Source organism: Pollicipes pollicipes, unplaced genomic scaffold (assembly GCF_011947565.3).
Source record: "Pollicipes pollicipes isolate AB1234 unplaced genomic scaffold, Ppol_2.1 Scaffold_7261;HRSCAF=8764_pilon_pilon_pilon, whole genome shotgun sequence".
NCBI classification, from domain to species: Eukaryota; Metazoa; Arthropoda; class Thecostraca; order Pollicipedomorpha; family Pollicipedidae; genus Pollicipes; species Pollicipes pollicipes.
In genome coordinates, this window is record NW_023597054.1 from 36,453,937 (window position 1) to 36,475,930 (window position 21,994).

General features: G+C 50.3%; 1 protein-coding gene across 1 annotated transcript in view; it reads left to right on the top strand.

Annotated features, from left to right (window-relative positions):
* Positions 1 to 14,551, top strand: part of LOC119111362 (uncharacterized) — a 112,852-nt gene extending 98,301 nt beyond the window's left edge. Inside the window, exon 7 of the mRNA XM_037235177.1 lies at positions 12,461 to 14,551. Coding sequence (XP_037091072.1) covers positions 12,461 to 14,145 — 1,685 coding nt within the window. The 3' untranslated portion in view covers positions 14,146 to 14,551. The remainder of the gene's footprint in view (positions 1 to 12,460) is intronic.
* The last annotated feature ends 7,443 nt before the right edge of the window (positions 14,552 to 21,994 follow it).

A 21,994-nucleotide genomic window follows, 5' to 3' on the forward strand; every position in this document is an offset into this window, starting at 1 on the left:
CATCGCAGTCCAGATTTCGGCGTGTGGTAATAGTGACCAGCGTTGAAGCGTTCCACCAATAGTGGCCACTTGGCTGACTCAGAATGTCGCCAATACTCCGCCCACTTTCTACGGTTATAGGCTGTTTATTTGCGGCCGCTCGGCCAGCGGCGAGATAGCCACGCGATGCGGCGGATTCCCTTGATTCCCTTGAGTTCCTGCAGATTCAAGACGCGCATCGAGTCGAGATTTTCCCTAGACCTGCTGCAACAGGCGTAAGTAATAACAGTCTGGAATACTATGGGTCAAATTGTGTTAAATTGGCTCACCTCGCACCCCTCTTCGGCGTGCCCACCTGCTAGTCGGCTCAGGTGGTCGTCAATCTTGAAAACCTAGAATGCCAGCTCCAGGGGACCTAGAATGTCATTACAGTGTTGTTGAACCATTCAGAGGCTACAGTGGAGAGAGTCCGGTGGTCTCAACTGTTGCCTGCTGAAAACTACTGTTGAATCGCCCGGTCAGTGATTGATCCGCCTTCTGACACACTGCTGGACATCGTTGCGACAAACCCCTCAAATCAAGTGGCGCGCGCCCGGTCGACCGGTGTACCCCCCGATAACCGACACGACTACACCTGCCGTGCCTCGCTTCAACGGCTGGATCAGACGGACCTGGCCGCACCGCCCAGCGAGGACGCATGCGGATGATGGACCGAATGGCTTCCATCAGCAGCCGGTCAGCTCCGGTTAGAGTCCCGCTCTCTTGTCACAGTAGACCGCTGGGGTATCCGCGTACAGGTACGACCACGTGGAGCACCTACTTCTTGGTGGAACGCGACGGGTGCTCACAGGCCGGCGGCAGATTCTGGAGCTTGGTGGCCAGCGTGACTACAGCAGGTATCTGAGTCGGCAGTGTCCGCGGCTGTGCGGAGAGACCAGGCGGCTCACCTGCTGCGAGGGGGAGAACAGGCAGCTCGCCTGCGGTGAGGCAGAGACCAGGCGGCTCACCTGTAGCGAGGCAGAGACCAGGCGGCTCACCTGCTGCGAGGGGGAGACCAGGCGGCTCGCCTGCAGCGAGGCAGATACCAGGCGGCTCACCTGTTGCGAGCGAGAGAACAGGCGACTTACCTGCAGCGAAGGGAGAGAACAGGCGGCTCACCTGCAGCGAGAGAGACCAGGCGGTTCGCCTGCTGCGAAGGGAGGGAACAGGCGGCTCACCTGTAGCAAAGGGAGGGAACAAGCGGCTCACCTGCAGCGAGGGTTCGACAGAGCGGGGCCGAGCAGCGTCTAGCCGCACAGTGGCCCATCATCGGCAGCAAGGAAGGTGTGTCAGCGCCCAGTGCTGCACCGGACGCGCTGAATGACTACTGTGTCAGTATCGGCCCCCATCACTGCCACCAGTGTACCCAGACCTGCGACACCGGTGCCGGAAAAGCTGTCGCCGAGTAGCAGCCAGCAGCTTCAGACATGAACTGGTCGACATCGGATCCGATACGGACGAGCCCTTATATTAATCGTGCTAGCCATGCTGATAAATTTGCCGCCTGGATCACTGAATTTATTGGGCACTGACTTGATCAATACGGACAAGACGTAAAAATGTGAAGTTCCCCCTACAGTTGTTTCAGTTTTTTGGCAGTTTTTGACCACGCCACTGATCTCGACGACCCGACGAGGGTGTGGCTGGTATCAGGTGCAATGTTGATGTGACCTGCTTCAGAGTCGCGGTAACCCGCGGCATAATGCCACAAGCGATGAAAGCCTGACCCATTAAGGCTCATCACTGGATCTCGGCAGTGAATGGGTGGAATTTAAAGATGGAAGAAATATTATTGAAATCAGACAAAGTCAAACTCCAGATTGGTGTCCAAAGTGTTCCCGGACTATTTCGTGCAACCACCGTGAACCTTAAAACCCTAAAAAGCTCACTAGTTCTCATCTAAGAGCGGTAACCTTGTTTAACCTTTCAAAGGTCAAAGTGACCCAAAATCATACAAGACTGTCTTTATTTTTAGCATTTGGATAAGCATCAAAGATGGCTCCAAGCAGTATATGCCTAAAAACAAAACGTTGGTCTGAGTCATTTTAAGTCAGTGACCTACTCTGACCTTTCAGAAGTCCATGGAAGATATATAATGCGGTTCCTGTAAATAATAAATTTAAAGTAAGCACTAAAAACTACCCCGTGCGACAACCTCTAGAGTTCAAACAGGCTAGTTTTGACTTTGGTCTGACTTTCATATCTAACCCTCGGCCAATGGAATGTTTTCATTCAATTATTGCGTTGCTTAAGATAACTATCTCAGAGATATACTAATTTGTCCAGCACTCTGCTGTTGCATCAGACTGAACAATTCTCTAGAAATCCCCAAGTTTCCTGAATTCATGGCATAGCTTTGACCGACCGAAGGTCAGTGACCTTGCGAAGTACATCTAAATTTGTATACCAAACGATCAGCTGTCCAACTGTCTACATCTATGCGAAATTTGGCGCGGCTACGCTGCGCCGCTCGGACAAGTTTTTGTAGTTTTTGGTGCTCATTTCGAATTTATTGACATCAGGAAACGCATTATATTCCTTCCATAGACCTCTTGATGGTCAGAATAGTCCACTGACGCAAAATGACCCAGGTCAACATTTTGTTTTTAGGAACATACTGGCTAGCGTAATATTTGTCGCTTATTCAAATGCAAAACTAAATCAGCCTTGTGTGATTTTTGTCACCTATGGTCTTGAGAATGCAAACAAGGTCACTGGCCTTAAATGAGTATGTGGCCTTTTGCTTCGAATATATATATATATATCAAGGTTCTGGGGCGCTTTAGGCACCAACCTGGAGTTTGATGTGGTTTCCTATTCAGCTGGGTGGCTGCCCCTCCTAACCAGGAACGTAATTTGCCACTTTTATTGATCAATTTTGCATTCATCAGTTTGGGGGCTCAGCCCCGAAATGAATTTTGAGAAACTACGCCCCTGCTCCTAACTGTGAGTAGAAAATGGGTCAAATCTGGAGATAAAACTTTCATCTACATTTTGCAGGCAAGCCCAGTCATTTTTATCTTGCTTCCCCGTCCCTTCCTTCACCCCTCTGTATTTTGCAAAGCTGCATCCCTGTAGCCCACGTTTACCAATTAGCATGGTCGCACAAGCACCTTAAAACAATATCACTTTTGGTCATGTGACGTCATCGCACAATCGGCTAGAAACGTTCGCGACCTTCACAATCTTCGCATATTCATCCTTATTACGGGTGCAGGCCACAAGCTTCCTAACACGGCCTCAGTCGATGAAATTGTGCAAAACCCATGCAATACTATGCAAAATACATATTTTTAACACATCCAGTACCTTCATTAACCTTTGGATAAAATATACTGACGATAAAATGTGTTTTATCTCACGTCTGTCAACCGCTCAGTTCGTTAAATTTGGAGCGTACCGATCAGCGTGAGAAGACCACGGCCGCCATACCCGTCCTATCATCCCAAAGCCGCTGTTCCTTTCAGCAACAGAAAGCCCCAGATAAATCAGGGTTTGGTTAGTCTGAAATGATCTGCTGCAATTTGTTCCATTTTTGCAATTCTTTCGTCAAATAGCTCGCTAAAGCGCTCATCTTTGTCGCCGATCATATCCGGTAAATAGGAAGCTTTTTCACCCCCAGCTGACGCACGCTAGACACACCACACCGAAAACTGTTCTTGAGAACATTGTACAGGCTCTGGTCACTCTTGTCGTCCGATAATGTATATCGTCGTAATAAATGAAACGTGTAACAACACAGAACTCACAGAAGAGGAATTTCAAAGAGGAATGCCGAATTTCCTTGCCCGGGGGATAAGCGGCGTGCGAAAATACAACCACGCCAGCGATGTCTTCAGGAAACTTGACTGGTTTGACGCACACAGCCTTGTCAAGCATCAAAGAATGTGCGTGATGCACGCTGCAGACATGACAACAGGCAGACCAGAGCAGATTGCTTACGTCATCGGAAACGCAGCGCAGTACCAACAGCAGCGCGACTGGAAAACCAGAGACGCGGGGTTCGATGCTCGGCGGTGCCCGCCCTCCCTGCCAGGGCGAGAGGCAGGCGACGCCATAAAGTCCCAGCAGCTGAGTGCGATGTAAAGCCTCCGTGGCACACACGCACACACACACCACACACACACACACACACACACACACACACACACACACCACACACACACACACACACACACACACACACACACAACACACCACACACACCACACCACACACACACACACACACACACACACACACACACACACACACACACACACACACACACACACACACAGTGCGAACATGAGGCAGGAGGCGCCATTGGACACATGTTACCAAGAAGACGAACGGACGTAGGCCGCCGCCGGCTTTGCTGTGGTGGGGTGCAGGAGTGCGATCGGCCTCCATGACATAAACTTGGCGAACTTCAAATACCATTTGAAGCGACACCCGCTGAGCGTGCAGCGCGGTGATGCGTGCTGTATGAGCGCACAACGCTGGATGTTTGGTGCGCACCAAGCTGCTCTGGGAGATCTTACCAATCATATCGTTTGATGCTACTATCTATGGTAATCAGCTGTGGATTGTGGAGCAGTGCAGCGGTGCACTTGGCGTGGAACGCAGTCTATCTGCATCTGGTTACGTATCTGAAATCAAAACGTGTGCTTGGACAGCCACCCCGAGTAATGGAATTACGGGTATAAATAACAAAAAAGCGAAATGCGCGATGCTAGTTCACGATAGTGATTTAGTACGAAATAGACGGTGAGGTACCAGGGACGAGAAAAATTGGAGTGGCTGCAACAAACAAGCCCAAATCTCAAGGTATTAAGTCTCGGCACTTTACTACGGGCAGCTTGCCATTGCTGTGCGTCTTCGGTTCTATTCAATTTGTCATTAGTCAACGAAAACTTGCCACGCTGAAATTATGGGAGCACTTGTGCTCAAATAATTTAGTTATATGGCGTCACAAATCTTAACACGCTGGTGTTAGTCCTGTGACATGACTCGCATTGGTGTGCTTGTACGAATGTATGTAAATCTGGCTAGTGCTGCAAGAGCAAACACTTCAAATCATAACGGTTCGACACATTCAGTTTGTGTAATCGCTTCGTTCATAATATACCGAGAACAATGTCTAAATGCTCGAAATGGCAGTGCGTTTACGGAACTACCTTCAATACAAATACGAAATACTCACAGCGTATCCACTAAAGCGGTATGATAGCGACAGAAAGAGCATGAGTGACATCGAGAGCAAAAAGGTAAGCAAGAGTGAGAACGAAGCTGAAAGGGAGAGGGAGAGAAAGGGCGGGAGTAGCAGCGAGAGCATGAGCAAGAGCGAGAGCAAAGAGAAAATGGGCGAGGAGAATGAGGTGGAGAGCGAGCGCGACACCGCGGGACCAGGGCAGCCGACGCACGGCGGAAGCGCTGGCGGTCCGCGCGGCGAGTCGAACAATGGCAATGTTGGTGGTTTATTCAAAGCCTCACATGTCTCTGCAGAAGCCTCCTGAGTGCTTCATTGTCGGCCAGCCATTGAATTTACCTACACGCGCCTATCGATCCGGCATGGCCGGCGTCGCTGTGTGGTTCAGGATTGGCTTTATTGTCATCGCCGTGTGGTTCAGGATCGGCCTTATTGTCATCGCTCTGTGGTTCAGGATCGGCTTTTTTGTCATCGCTCTGTGGTTCAGGATCGGCCTTATTGTCATCCCTCTTTGGTTCAGGATCGGCCTTAATGCCATCGCCGTGCGGTTCAGGATCGGCCACATTGTCATCGCTGTGTGGTTCAGGATCGGCTCCTTCTCGCCAGTCTAAGTCATAACACCACTGCCCAGCGGTTGACCTGCTTTGGAGCTTCAGTTCCGTTGCATCGCTGGACGCCCCCCGTGCGTGATTACTCCACGTCAAATCCTGCGTCTCTACATACAGTCGGGCGAAAACCGTCCTGCTCGTCAGGCATTCAAGGTCTAGCTTACCGCTCTATTGAATCACCTGCGCCCGTGCCAACGCGCAACGTCTGTGCATAGCTCTCATCCGCTCTCCGTGGTGACGAGTCCTTCCCTTTTCTTAATTTCTACGTTTCGTGATCATCTCTAACTCTATTTCCTCTCTCTGCCTCTCCCCTAGAATTCCTCTTTTCCCCATTCCCTCCTCCAATCCCTTCCCTCCCTTCCCTCACCCCTCCCGCTCTTCTCACGGCCTCTCCATTCGTAATTTCATCTCTTGCTCTGTCTCCCATTCGTTTTCTCTCTTCCTCCGGCCCTCTGTCCCTTCTTTCTCCCGTTTTAGCGTCCATATCCCGGTGCCGAGCTCGGCGGGATTTCTGCAGCGGCGCGGCGAAAGGTCAGAGGTCGCGTCACGACGCCGGGAAGGGTCACGGGAAAGGCAGCAGACGTTCTCCGCCGGCGGGCACTGTGTGTCTCCGCACCGTCTGAAAGCTTCGTCCTGCCCCCACGTATGGTGTAAAAGGGAATGCGCCTCACTCGCAGCGTATTGCAAAAAACATACTCTGGTAAAGCCTCTAGACCAGTTATATCTGACAATAACACCGGGTATTGCCACTGCAGTACAAACATAGCATAGTAAGCAAGTACATTTGTGCTATTTGCTGTCTTAAATAATGCGCTAAACGCCTACAGCGGTGGACAAAGTGTTCTGTTTTGTTGTCGCCGACTGAATTCCTTCAAGCAAACTTGTCACCACCAGCGTAACCTGATACCGTAGGACTTAACATGGCAGCAAAGTCCATCCACAGTACCACCGTCAGGTTCGGACTTGAGCTGGCGTATCACCGAAAGGCTCTCTCATCGCCAAAATCACCGCCTCTGACCGGTCAGGGGTCACACCAGCAGCCCGACGGGGTGTTGCTCGGTAGAAAGCGCCTCCGACCGGCTGCACAAGAGCCCTGAGCGGTTAAGAAGACACCATGTGTCCAGAGGCTCCTGGGAATGGCTAAAGGGCTCTGGCGACCAAACAGGCCACTGAGTGACCGGGATTCCCTCAATAGCCAGACGAGCTCTTTGGTGGCCAAAAGGCTCCCCAAGCAATCAGAGGTTTCCATAGGTGAAGAGAGAGGCCATGAGGGCAGGGGAAGAGCAGCGAGGCCCCTGAGCAGTTAGATGGAAATGCCACCGGTGGCGTTCAATGGCCAGAAGTTCCACGTTGACAGAAGAGCAGGGCGGCGACACCGTGGGGGACGTGTGGGACGCGACCTCGCAACTTTCAGAACGTGGGACTGTCCCCGACAACCTCAAAGGGACCAAATACTGTCGAACGTATATGGGCACGTTCTGGTCAAGATATTGAAAGAACAGAGTCTCACGCCAAAGTCTCTCTCGAACAGAGTCTCTCGCACGCTAAACGCACCTGTCACCACTCTCACAACGCCGTGGAAACGGCGAGCAGAACACGTAAGCACGAGTCCCCTCAATACGTACCTCCTCGCACTACAAGCGGTAGAGCGCGCGCTCACGACATCGATTTTTCAGTGCCTGCCCCACGCTAATTGGCATTTGTTTCGCGACGACGAAAATTTGTATTTTTTTCTTTTGTAAGGGCCATGGTCCCGCAATGTTGAGCCGGGCTCCGCGATGCTGGGGTAAACCCATCAATGTTGGGCTGCCCCTCCCCCAGTGCAGAACGTGGTATCCATTACTCTCTCAGTCATTTGAAAAATAACTCAAAAAATTTTGATAAAGAAATGAATCAGCAAGTAAATATCTCGCGACGCTCCTAGATCTGAAGCAATGATTTGCTAAACTTGTTTTTCTCAATAGGCTCTTGTAACCTTATGAATTATACTACTACCCTTATGTGAAATGGGGTACATGCACAATATTTTGGGCAAATGTGAATCCAAGCGCGTCTCCGGAATTGGCGTGACTGCGAAGGCATATCTTTGTTACATCCCTCATACAGCTACGGTCTTGTTTTTATCAATAGCTACAAAAGAACAATAGATCCAGACTATTGCCGCCGCTGGTGTCCTCATCCGTCCTACCACCAGCCGCGGCAGCAATCTGGATCTGACAATCTTTATGGGTTTCTTACCCTTTCTTAAACGATTCGACAATGTGCGCAAAAGCGAGCTTTGTTGTAAAAATACAAAGCCTAACATACAAGCAGCGTGTCAAAACAAGAACACATCGTGTGTGTGTGACGTGTATGATATGTGTGATGTGAGCGTATAATGCGTCCGCAGAGGGGCTCAACGGGAAAAGACTGACGTCTGGTGTTGCATTCTGTGTTTCATGTGTCACAGGTATGAGCAAAGGTGCAATGTAACTTGCGTAGGGGAGTAAGAGCGACCAACAAGACGAAGGTTTAACGAGCGCATGCTTGTCCAAAACAAAGCCGCTGAAAGCTCTGTAGGCGACCGTCGCGTCACGATCCATGACGGCCCCGATATCTGACGTCAAGAAATCGCTCTCGCATCTGGATATTGCAGAGAACCAAGGGTTATGCTCACCGAAAATCTGTGGAGGTTTTGCATTTTTTAACTGAAAATCTTGTCTTAACAAAAAAGCTTCGGCATGGTGTACCCCGTATGCTGCAGATTCTGAGCATTGCGAAGTCACTCATGTGATATTTTTCTCCGCTAGTGTAAATGGTGAGGCGTTGTACATAGTTCGTCGCGTGTGAATGTTGAAGCATCTGTGTCACTGTCAACTCTGGCGTGTCTTGGTGGTGTTCTTTCTCTTTTAGGTTTCGTATGCAGTCGTGGGTGTGACCGAAATATTCATGAAAAAGTGGCAAATTGTTTCAAACTCTCAATCTTGTAAGGGAGTCAATAACCCTTGCCTTGATGGAGGGGGGGAGGGGGGTCAGTGCAGTTCCGGAAGGTTTTTCAAGGATATCTCTCTGGTATGTTGTGCAATCGCACCCAAATCTTCAGAAACCCATGGGCATTTATTGCCCCTAGAGGACATCCGCGTGTTTTAACATAAAGAGCGTTTTACTTCCTTGTCTTGTTTCGTAGCAGCGGCGGTTTTTAGGGAGCACTGCACGGCGACTTAAGTTCGGCGCGGGCGGCAGGCGGCAGCCGACAATGCCGCGGAATGCTCGCGGTAGGCTTACACTGTTACATTAACGGAGCCATGTGTCATAAATATACGCTCAATAAGCATACAAACATACTTCGTTGTCTCAGGACTGAACACGGAACACGTTCGTTTAAGCGCCGTGTCTCTACAAGGCATGGTTCGGTGTGTATGATGTTTTAAAGCTGACAAATGCGATTTTCTGGGAAGCTTGACGTTTGGCCAGGCATAATGGGGTCAGTTACTAACCTTGGTTCATAAATTTAGTGCGAATCGCGAGATCTCGTCAAAACTAATCCACTCGTCTTTCCTGTTGAGCCATCTTTTTAGTTTGGAAACGGGAAGTCTCGCATCGACCCCCCCCCCCCCTATCAAGCCGCGCAAAAAACGGCAAATCAGGGGGAGGTTAGCACTCATTTGGTAACTAGCTGATCAACATATCTTACATTTTCACTGCGCTGAACAGCCTTGAAGTATGACGCTTCGTTGAATTCGCGTGTTCCTGACCTGATACTCGTGTGCCGGTTACCCTGAATTGAGTGCTTGCAGGTGCCATGGCATTTATCACACAAACAGTTTTTCCAAATAGTGCATTGCGAAAATTACATAACGTACATTGGCAAAAGTAAAGCAATTTAAAATCTTGCTTTCAAAGTGGTAACCAGCGAGCCAAATTGGAGCGGAACGTATTTTGCCTACGTACTGCAGCTAAGAGCGAAATTCTGAGCTATTGAAAAAAATTTCGAGAACACCGGTTCCACCGGCCAAATTGGTTGCGTTACATCTATGATTGGAATGCGTAGAAAAGTGGCACACTCACTTAAACACGCGCTCGGGTGGGCGGGGGGGGAGTCAAATTGACCCCCCCCCCCCGAAGGCTTTCTCCAGAATTCATTTTCGAACGGCGCGGCGTAGCCGCGCCAAATTTTGCATAGCTGTAGACAACTGAATAGCAGATCGTTCGACACAAACATTTAGATGTACCTTGTAAGGCCGCTGACCTATGGTGGGTGGAAGTCAGGGCATAGTTTCAGCGAAGGGGATTTCTAGGGAATCGTCCAATCGGATACAATAACGGAGTGTTTGACGAAGCCATATATTTCTGAGATGCTTTCTTAGACATTACAAATATTGAATGCGCAAATTACGTTGAGCTAAGGTCAGGTTTGAAGGTCAGACCAAGGTCACAACCAACTCGATTTATTGTTCTAGGTCTTGCTGTGTGGGATAGTTTGTGGTGCTCATTTCGAATTTATCGACAGCAGTAACCGCATTATACAGTTTCCATTGACTCCTTAGAGGTCAGAAAAGGCCATTGACCTAAGATGACCCGGGTCGACATTTTGTTTTATGAACATACTGCCTAGCGTAATCTTTGTCGCTTATTCAAATGCAAAACTCAGAGCAGACTTGTATGATTTTGGTCACCATGACCTTCAAAAGGTCAAACAAGGTCACTGACCTCAAATGGGCTTTTGACCTTTTGCTTAGAAACAGTTTCCTAGGTTCTGGGGGCACTTTGGTGACCAACCTAAAATTTGACCTTGTTTGACCTTACTTGATCTGACGGTCATGACCTGGGAACCTCAAACTTTGGCCTAAGTGAGTTCACGTACAGGTCAAGACACCCTGGAAATTTGGTGTCTCTAGCTTTCTTAGTTCCCGAGATCTCAGCAGGGGGGGTCAAATTGACTCCCCCACCCCACCCGATGCGAAGGGTATCTATCCGGCCTCCCTGGCGCGTGTTAATGTATGACATTGCATGGTTGGCATTGGACCTCTGGAATTAATTTTTCAGTCGCCCGATTTCTTCGCGTATTTTTTCCATTGCAAAGGAATAGATGGATGACGGCTAATGATGTCCTTAATACAAGACGCAATTAAGGTCATCACACGACTAAGGACATGACCGTTATAAGTGTTCACGTCAAATAAATTACCGGTCCCCTTCAGCGCCTATCGGATACTCAACGCTTATCCACCCTGTTTCGCGATTCTCCTTTCATCCTGCATCCTCGCCACGCGCTCTTCATCCGAAGCAATCTGCATGCTCCAGCCACGGGTGACCTCTTGTGGCAGACGCCCCGCCCGCGCGCCTGTACACTCTCCGAAGAGGGGCCGCTGTGTGGGCCGGTTCTCTGCAGCCCAGGACACACAGATGTATGTCGTTTTGCCCCAGAACTGGCTACTCTTTTTTATTCAATGGCCCTGCAATGCTCGTTACTGTCTGAAAGGGCATGGACTCGTACCAAACCAAACTCCCGACGTTAGGTTATTTCACAAGCCAATTTCTAAACGTACGTACCCTCGGCGGCACCGCACCTCCCACCATGGTCGTTGCATTTCTGATTAACACCGTTTAAAGGAGCTGAAGCTTGAGCTTAAAACCATTCAGCTTATTAGCTCCAAATCAAATCTGAGGTGTCAGGCACACTACTCCTCTATAAAATCACCTCTCACCGAATATTCACGGTCTGTCCCATCGTCGATTGCTCCTGGAAAACTTATGTCGGTGCTACTCAAAGCATGCTCACACGTAAGGGCCTAGGAACGTAGGAGCGAACAGCATCAACAGCTTTTGAATCACGCCGGCAAAGAAATTCGCCGTTTTAGTCTCTTGAAATGCTTAGTGTATGGAGCTAACGAGGGAATATGGCTGAAGATTAACCGTTTGCTTTAATAGACGTCTGTAAAACACAGGTGTGTCGTCAATATATCAGACCGCAAAACTCATGAAAATAATATTTCATAAAAGGTGCAAATAAGCGGTACTGATAATACGAGCTATTGGACGATGACTCTAATAAGGCTAACGACGCCAGTAAAAGGAAGCAGGCAACGTGTTAAGTCCCAACATGTCATCTTGGAACATTTTTGAGGCATATCCTTATAGGCGATCTTTCCAGCAAGCAATTCAACCCATGCGCCAGCCAGGCGCGTGGCGGTGATTTTCCCAATCATTCCGACGCGTCAGATGTACGGTATGGTACCTGCGTGCCTGTCGAGCACGCTGACTGCGTGATGGTCGCGGTGAAGGTGAAGACAGGTGTACGTAGCAGCACCAGATCAACAGAAGCGCATATAGACGTCATCGACATCAACGACGTCATACGAACTAATGTCATCAAGTGTGTCATTAGTATTCGTGTCAGGAAAGGGGAATGTGATAAGGGTGCCAGTGTTCGTGTCGGCTCAAATGGACAGGCGTGCTTTTTTGTACTTGGAGTACTTGGACAAATTATCTCTCCCAGGTGCTGAAGTCGTAAATCGTGGAGTAAGTTCGCAAAGTTCAAAGACGGTAGCTGACCTGGACGCACCTCTCGCTCTGCTGTTGCGGTACGCATACTAGGTCAACAGCATTACAATCGTTTTTTGTCTTCTTTCAAATCTTAACTGTGTGGATATCTGTCTTTCAGGGGTAAGCGTGGTGACCGGGGATGTTCAGCACGGGGATGCACCCAGGAGAGCAGGCAACGACACATCCTGTAGACCTTCGACGTCCGGCGAAGCGAACTGTGAGAAAGCTCTGGCAAGCGGCATGGGAGATGGGAGAACAGTCCCAGTCGACGACAAGGCATCACCCGGACCACCAAACCCACCCGATGCCATTCCAATGACAACCGAAGTTTTGGATCGCCATGCCACCGCCAGCCCTCCGAGCAGCGCCTTTGAAACGACACAGTCACCTACAACAGCGGCACGGACAGGGACACACTCGACGACTGCGGATCGGAATCGCGCGCCATGGGTGCGCGGAGTGACGGTCGCGCCGAGCGGCGGGAGCAGGGCTCCCTTTGCACCCGCCCGACAGAATGAAACCGTAGGCAGAGTCGGTGAACAGTTTTCACAAGAGCCGAGTGTAACCAGGGTAGTCTTCCCCGGGCACGCTACAGGGACTATACAGAGGGAGGCTGACCAGAGGGCCTTACCAGAGGAGTCGGAGACAAGTGCGACCTTTTCCTCCAGGGAAGGAGAGGCGACTCCGAATGTGTTAGCGGAGGATGCATCAACGAAGTCCAGCGTTATCCCTCCGACCACAGAGATGTTTTCAACAGCCCTGCCGGCGGCGGCAGCGGTGACCACAAGTGTCTTCTTTGCTAAAAAAAGAACGGAGACAATTAATGTCTCCCCAGAAAGCAGCGTGGTAAACCCGAGTGGCGTCCCTGATGGCAGAGCAACGACCGCAAGCTACATCCCACAGGATGGATCATGGACGACAAATTTCTCCGTCGCAGACAGAACGGATGCCTCAACTGACATTCGCGATGACAGAGCGGATGCCTCAACTGCATTCCCCCATGACAGAGCAGACGCCTCAAATGCCTTCCCCGATGACAGAGGGGATGCCGCAACTGCATTTCCCCACGCCAGAGGGGGTGTCTCATTTGCATTCCCCGATGACAGATGGGATGCCTCAACTGCATTTCCCGATGGCAGAGCGGATGCCTCAACTGCATTCCCCCATGCGAGAGGGGGTGTCTCATTTGCATTCCCCGATGACAGATGGGATGCCTCAACTGCATTTCCCGATAACGGAGGGGATGTCTCAACTGCATTCCCCGATGACAGAGGGGATGCCTCAACTGCGTTCCCCGATGACAGAGGGGATGTCCCAACTGCCTTCCCCGATGACAGAGCGGATACCTCAGCTGCCTTCACCGAGGACAGAACAGCGAGTCTGGCTGCCTTCTCCGATGGCAATGCGGGAACTTCCAATACCTTACCGGAGGACGGCGCGCCAACTCCGCACGACTTCCCGGAGAAGGCGGTGGCGACTTCGAATGACCTCTCAAGCAGTGGCCGAGAGGGAGCTCGAGAGTCGCCCCCTACCAATGACCTTCTACCACTGGTGCTGGGCGTTCCGGCAGCGGCGGGGGCGGCAGCACTTCTGGGAACGGCGATGCTCGTGGCGCTCCGCCGCCGACGCGGAAAGTCGGTCGTCGCCGACGGCACCGGTGCGTTCCTCGACCCGGCTCCGGACGACGCGGACCCCATCTCCACTCTGATCCGGCAGAACAAGCTCGACCATCAGGTGCAGGTGCTCCGAGCGCCGGGCGCCGAGACAGCAGAGGTGGGCGCACAGGACCGCGCTGCGAACTAACTCGCTCAGATGTGTGGCGACGGTGCCTGCGACCGGGAAAAGCGCGCGGCTTGAGCGGGTCTGTGAACCTTCTTGCCGTGTCCGCAGAGTGCCATCTCCCCTAATCTGCACACCAGCGTCTGCGCCGATAAATCGTAGGCTGGGTTGTCGTAACATCGGTGAACGAAATGGCCAAGGTGATCAAAAACGGAGGCTGTGCGAACCGACGCCATGAAGTGTGCCATGGCGGTGTCTGCGGCGGGAAAGGGAAGGTCATATGGGTGTTAGTGTTTATGTCGTCTTAGATGACCAGGTGTGCATTGTTGTACTGAAGACGGCATTTGACCTGGACGCACTTCTCGCTCTGCTGTTACGGTGTTGATACGATGACTGAGGTATTTAACAATAGATCAATTGGTTTCCTGCACCCTAGCCCATTAAATGCCTATGCAAACTTGTCATCAAATTAACGTGATAATCTAAATCTGGGTCTTCACAATTCTCTGTGATCAGAACAATGCTGGCTAGGCTATAATTGCGACGTTTTTTAGCAACTAACTTATTTTACGAACCACACCCAACGGCTATGCTTGGTGGTGTATATCACGCATAAAATAGGATGAATAACTTAAGTGCATTCGTGGGTGAGCATTCGCATGTTACCAACACATGCCTTAAAGAAGCTGGAACTTCTTTTTCAGAAACGTTTTTATCTTTTGACCATGAATTGTGACTTGTCATGAAACGAGAACAGCGAAAGTCTGCAATTTTCGCAGCTTACAACGTACTCCAGTTACCGCTAATGTAGCATAGTACATCGCTGTTGCTCCAGTACCTGTTGACGACAACAGACAAGAGATGATGTTTGTTGTTTCCGGTGTGGGAGGCCATTTATGACCTGTTCAGGGTTGTAGTTTCCTTTTGACTTGGTGGGGCTGCAGTCCCTCCAGCTTGAAAAAGGAGGCTAAATGCAGGGAGGAGGTCGTTTTCTGCATATTTGAGGGATATGCTTCAAACTGCTATCGAAATTCCCCGGACCATTTGGCTTAATGAAATGGCATGAAATGGAAACAAATGAAATCGGACAGGCTTACTTTACGATGGACTGATCGTGTCAAAAACAGCGCAGATATGTTGAGGGCATAAAGTCATATAGACAGGTGTTTCTAATAAGACTGGCAGATACCTACACTCATTTTCCTTTTTATTATTTGATTGAAACGGTCCTAATGAATGACAAAACTTCGCCTGACGATTGATATGATGGAAAGAATGACAAATGCCTGCTGACTCAAAAGTTCATTTCAGGAAGCAAAACCACGATGTTTTCCTTTCCTCGTGTTATTCTAGGCCATGCAATGCAGGTTATCTGTGTCACAATGTCAATGCAAGTAATAAACAACGAGCCTAACATTATAAAACTAGCACCTGGTTTAATCCGACATGAGCGATGTGTACGCTTAATCTTCCTCTTATGAGACATGGACCACCAAAGGCAACCATGCAATGCAATTGATCGATATCACTCCCGGCCGTGGCTCATTCACTAGTGCTCTAATTGTGCTGATATTACTCCTGGCCGTGGCTCATTCACTAGTGCTCTAATCGTGCTGATATTTCCTCTGCTAACTGCCGACAATTAGATGGCCCACCAACGCTTCGGAACCCAATGTGAACATCTACGATATTAGTTTTACATGCTATGGGTACCGAGGGGCAAGGATGGCTTAGTATCGAATGACTGACGGCTGCAGGATGTGTAAGTATTTTGCATTTTGTATCTCACCCCTCACTGCCACGTGCCACTGAGCGTTTGAAGTTGACAATTGCAACAACTGTTTTTAAAACTCTGTCCTGTTGCCGCTTTGTTTGTCTTGGTGCTTCATAGAAACAAACAGGAAGACGCAAGCAAAGCGCTTGCCAGGACAGGCCAGGTGGAACAGAACGAAGTCATCAGAACCAAGCAAACACCAGTGCTGGTTGGTGGACTGATTGGAACAAGCAGGGCTCAAAAACATGGCTCAAAAGGCCGCGCTGGTTGTCGGCCAGAGCTTTGACAAGCAAAGCATGCCGATTAGTGTTCTCACAAGTAGGGTGTGCCGAGTACAGTACCATAAGCAGAGCGTGCGGAGTACAGTATTCTCACAAGTAGAGCGTTTCGAGCACAGTATTCTTACAAGCAGAGTGTTCCGAGTACAGTGTCCTCAAAATCATAGCATGCCGAGGACAGCATCCTCACAGTGTGCCGAATACAGCATCCTCACGAAGAGCGGCGCTGGATCAATACCGGACACGAGCACACCGCGTAGCCGTGCGACCGCAGTCAGTCTCCCCCAGGCTTTTGTTCCGGAACCCGGCGAGTGAACGCGGGAGTACACCGTCGCCCAGCAACGACGGCTAAATAAGTTGCAAGTGTATACCAGTTGCAGGATATGAGTCTCGTAACTTGCATCCCGGTCGCGGCGATGGAGTAGTAGTTATGCAATGCGTAACGCGCAAGTATGAGCCTCAGCTTCCAAAGTTCGTCACTCGGCCGACTATGTCTCTTACGCGCTCCTGCTCGCCCCCCGCCCCCTCCCGTCCTGCAGTGGGTGTGAAATCTATAGGCGGCTCCACGCATACAGAGCTCCCACCTGGGGCCGGTCAGGGGCAATCGTTGGGTCACGTTCGTTGAAGTCAGCCTTCGTGCTTGTTTGGCTGGGTCGGAGCAGGGTCCGCGTCGCTGATCAAACTGGATCCCTCCTGGCCAAATTGTCCATTCGGCGGGTGCTGTGGAAGCCGTGCCTGGAATTCACCTGGCCGTTTGAGGGCTATGTGTATGGGCAGGCGGATGCTTTAGCCTCTGTTACACTTATTGCTTCAGAAAGGCAGCAAACGAAGCGATACGCATCTTCATTTACTCCGTTTCTTCTGGTTTAAGACAAGATGAGAGAATGTTAACGTACGGCTGATTCAAAAGCAGTTGCAGTTGTAAACCTCAACGGCTGAGAGCAGTTGTAAATCTCAACAGCTGAGCGCAGTTGTAAACCTTAACGGCTGTCGCCAGTCTCACCGCTGGTTCAAAGTGAAGCGAGAGGTACGTCTTCTTCCTGCTCCACTGCTGATCAACTTGAGACGCGGTTTCAATGTGCATTGTACGACGTTTACTCTCAATTTGGCTAAAATCGTTGCCCATGATTACAGAGGGCTGCAAGAGACCTTGCCACATTTGAAAAGATTTTCAGCTGCAAATTATAGGTGGCTCAAGAAGGATCTTACCAGATTAACTTCGAAGAGATGTCATGCTAGAGTACCATATTCATTTAGGTCATGTAGCCAACTTGTCACAACCCGTGCACGTAGATGTTTTGAACTTGCAACAGGGACTGTCACAACCGTGACAGTTTTGCGTTCGTGAAAAACTCCTACTTGATTCTATTGACAACTTTTTAACTGTCTAAATAACTTTTTTCCGACCTTTTTTGGAATGGGAGAGTTTACCTTGAGTTGCAATGTTAGTAAAAAACCCATGATCATAAGGACGCTTGTGCACATATTTTCGCGTGATTCTTTTTTGTTTTTTCATGTTCACTTTCCTCGTTTCTTGAGGAGTTAATTTACCTTACCTGCAGTTTCGCCACGCAAATGCTGGTTGGTGCCTTTTCGTTTTTCATCGGGCTTCTACGAATTCGAAACGCTGCTTATGCAAAGATGAACTGCAAATGCTTACACTTTGGAGCGTTTATTTGACGAGACAAATTTGATGATGTATATGCCCTCTCCATCCATCACTATCCTGCTCATTCACTCAGCTCTCTCTCTCTCTCTCTCTCTCTCTCTCTCTCTCTCTCTCTCTCTCTCTCCTTCTCTCTCTCTCTCTCTCTCTCTCCTCTCTCTCTCTCTCTCTCTCTTCTCTCTCTCTCTCCTCTCTCTCTCCTCTCTCTCTCTCTCTCTCTCTCTCTCTCTCTCTCTCTCTCTCTCTCTCTCTCTCTCTCTCTCTCTCTCTCTCTCTCTCTCTCTCTCTCTCTCTCTCTCTCTCTCTCTCTCTCTCTCTCTCTCTCTCTCTCTCTCTCTCTCTCTCTCTCTCTCTCTCTCTCTCCTCTCTCTCTCTTCTCTCTCCTCTCTCTCTCTCTCTCTCTCTCTCTCTCCTCTCTCTCTCTTCTCTCTCTCTCTCTCTCTCTCTCTCTCTCTCTCTCTCTCTCTCTCTCTCTCTCTCTCTCTCTCTCTCTCTCTCTCTCTCTCCTCTCTCTCTATCTCTCTCTCTCTCTCTCTCTCTCTTCTCCTCTCTCTCTCTCTCTCTCTCTCTCTCTCTCTCTCTCTCTCTCTCTCTCTTCTCTCTCTCCTCCTCTCTCTCCTTCCTTCTATCCCGAATTGTGTGTGCGTGTCTGTGTATATGTTTTTATTAGGTGTTAGGTGCGTGTTTTCTTAGCATCATGTTGACATTTTCAACATAGCTTGTTCATGGACTTCACCTGGACGAATGAAGTGCAATAGGGTTCTGAGAAAAGAATGCATTCATGCTTGATGCCAATCTGTACAGAATGGAGTTTTTCTGATCTTTCGGATGGATTTCTCAAGGTATAATCCTCGCCGGCTTCAGCGGTCTCGTCAACTTAACAGTGAAAGAGTAGATATGATGGGTCATTCCGGACGCCAAAGCCGACGTGCTTCTGCAGAGCTCGACTAAAAAAGACTAGATTGCAGCCTCGCACGCCATCTACAGCATTTTACTCACCTCATCTTGGAGTGCCTCTTGATATTGACGCTTTTCGTCAGCCAACCGAGGACAAATCACATTTTGCGCCTTCACATAGTTGGCGCAAATTGATATTTGCGCAAGTTGATTGCGCGCGTAGTTGACAGTGAGTCGCTCGTTCCCCATTTGTCTGCAGAGCTCATAAGGCTGTTTTCGGTCAGATGATGCCACCATGCGTGCACAGGTGCAAGGTGTGCGTTCGTTAGTCGGGCCCTCAGTGCGGCCGCGCGTGACTGCCAACGATGTGCCGCCGTCAGCCGCCGTCGACAGCGACGGCCCGGCCGTCGTTCAACACGGCTGCCTGGTCGCCGGTGTTGGTCGGCCACACGTAAATGGGCGTGTATGGACTGGCAAAGTGTGTAAGGAGCCTTAGCATACTGTATAGTGATTCTTCAGCATGGGAAGCGATGCACGGCTGGACAGCGACAGTCGGTCAGTTGTATTGCAAAACGTTGCTGTGTCGTAATGGGCCTGCTGCTGCAACATAACACACCAGTTATGTGCCCTGTAGCATGTATATCAATGTTTGGTTAACATCGGTTTCGAAGATTTTTCAGATTTGACTTGGCCTGCCTAGGCCATGCCTAACCTTATGCTGAAAATGAGTGCCCTTCAGTGCATCAAACGGTACTGATAAAACGATGTTATCAAATAAATATTGGTTGTGCTGCCGAAGCCCAAACATGCAAAGTTTTTGTCAACGCGGGCCGCCGAGGAAAGCCAGATTAACGGTGAGTCGCTCGTAGCGGTGGCCAACGCGCACGAAGGCTATATAATGCCCGTTATTCAGCCGACCACCGTGCTCCACCACACAGAACAATGAGAAGAGCGCGCTCTGCTGGTTGGGGCGCACCTGTGGCCGGTCTTGGCAGATGGGGGAGCAGAACGGTACTAGGTCCAGCCTTTGACTAAGCTACACATACCGGTTGACCTCATGATTGGACTGAAGCTGCTCACTTCGAAGCGCTTCGAGCGCACGGTCGGAACTGGCGCCACATTGTATACCAGCGGCTGCTTTCAGGCGTTACTGTGGACGTTGTCGCCGCCCGACTCCCTGTCGCCGGTGCTATTGCTGGGCTCGCCGATTGCGAGCCCGGCTAGCACAGCTCAGTGCCGTGCTCGCAGCGAACCGGTTGTTACCGGCTCAAACTGGTGAGCAGACTGCACTGACCAGGGGACGTCTGGCACCGTGCCGTCAGCGTCGTCAGCGCCCGGCCTAGTCACTCGGAGCGCGTCGGGAGGGGGGGGGGGGGGGGCGCCGGCGTCCTGGCGGTTGACGACGCTGTGCCTCCGTTCGGAGAGGCTGCTCTACGGTCGAGGTCCGCGATGGCGTTCGGCCACTCTGCTTGCCCGGCCTCCACAACGACAGGCAGCGAGATGTCGGAGAACTGCTCAAACTGTGTGCTCCTGTCTTACAAGTATGGCACTCCTCAAGCCTGGAGGCCGTAACTGTCCGTTGGAGGTTGAGTCGGTAGTGGTGTGTAGAACCTGGTGGACGTGCACCTTCTGACGCGCGCCCAGGCCCGTCTCCGCCGCCTTCGGGTCTGTCTTCGTCGGGCCCAATGCTGGCATGATTTGCCTCTGGCGTCGCCGCAGTTCCTCCAGCCACACCTGCTCCCTTAGCGTGAGCGGCGGCTCTCGTGCACCCCGCTGGTCTGAGCCCGTGAGCTGCGGCATTTTGTGCCCTATTTAACGCAGTAGAGTGCTGGGCGAAATGGTGGCCGTAATGCCGAACGTGTGCATTTGCCCCAGGAAGTGGTCGAGTGAGGCCGTTAGAGGCCCGGCTTCCGGAAGCGCCAGCTCCATACATCAGCTGTCCTCCTCCCGTATAGGAGGATGCCTTCCATTATACAGCGACTGCACATTCTCAAACCATTATGGACAATGAGGTATGGTGCAGAGTAGTGTCAATATAGCACAATAGAGCAAAGGTCATCCCAATTCTCGTTGCTCAGGCCCTTCAGAGTGAAGCAATAACGGACTTGCCAGAGATGAAAGGATGATGGTTTTTAGATCAGTCATCACAAAGGTTTCAAACTCAGTGAGTTTGACAGCGCAATGTCATTATGATCCGGTGAACGGTTCGGCAAATATCCTCCGGAGATCACAGCGGGCTGTATCGACCCCAGATCCTGGCAAGGATTAAAAGAAGCTTCCAAGTCAGCTCTTCCAAGGAACCCGACATTGCCAAGCAAATGGGAAGCGAATGTCCCATTCTTATTAACAAAATAATAAGCATGATATAACTGCGGCCTACCATATTCAGCCCGCGGCAGTACAGTGTTTCAAAGGATGTCATCACTAAGAGCATGTGAAAAGTACCCGCCTCGTTTGACTTGAAATGGCCAAACCATAAACCTGATGTGGATGGGCCTATTGGTGTTGACGGCTACTGACATTTGCGCCCGAAATTCCTGTTGTGCTGGTTGATCAAGATTCGGTATGGGAGAAATCTTGCCAGTCTAACCTTACAAAGAAAGCCCCACGAGTCGGCTCAGCATACAAATCGAGCCGGGCCGGGCGCTGAGTGCATCTTCCAGAAGTAGTCTGATGTCCCGGGACAGCGGCAATCCGGCTAGCTGCAGATATAAGCCTACAAATTCTGACTGAGAACGGATTCCTTGGCCAATAATGCAACAATACGTCCTGGCATATTTTTCCGCTAGGGCAGATTAAAAAACAGCTGATTTAATTCCGCGTGAAATTTCAGATGATGTCGCGGAGATTAAGGCAGATGTAACATTGCAATGCTTTTTCGGAAACGTTTGGGAAATTGCATCGACGAGGGCAGATCCCGAGGGTCTTTCGTTGCACACTCTGAGACCGACTTTTGTCAGCAGGTACTTGTACCCTAATCGTGCACTTTGTCAACATGCTTCACGACGTCTTGAATTTACTTGCCCAGCGTCATGCTACGAATGAAGCCAACAGCTGTTCTTTCTTGACAAGTTATTATTTGGTGGCAAACGCCGATAGAAAATGCGCCCCGTGTCACTTTATGCGCGCATTTGGCTCCCCGATGGCATGCATGTTTCAACACCGCCACGTAGTCAGTGACAAAACAGTACAATCCGCTAGCTTTCAACAGGGTCGTCAGCGTTCAGGTTTGTGGCGACTAGCGTCCGTCTGCTCTAT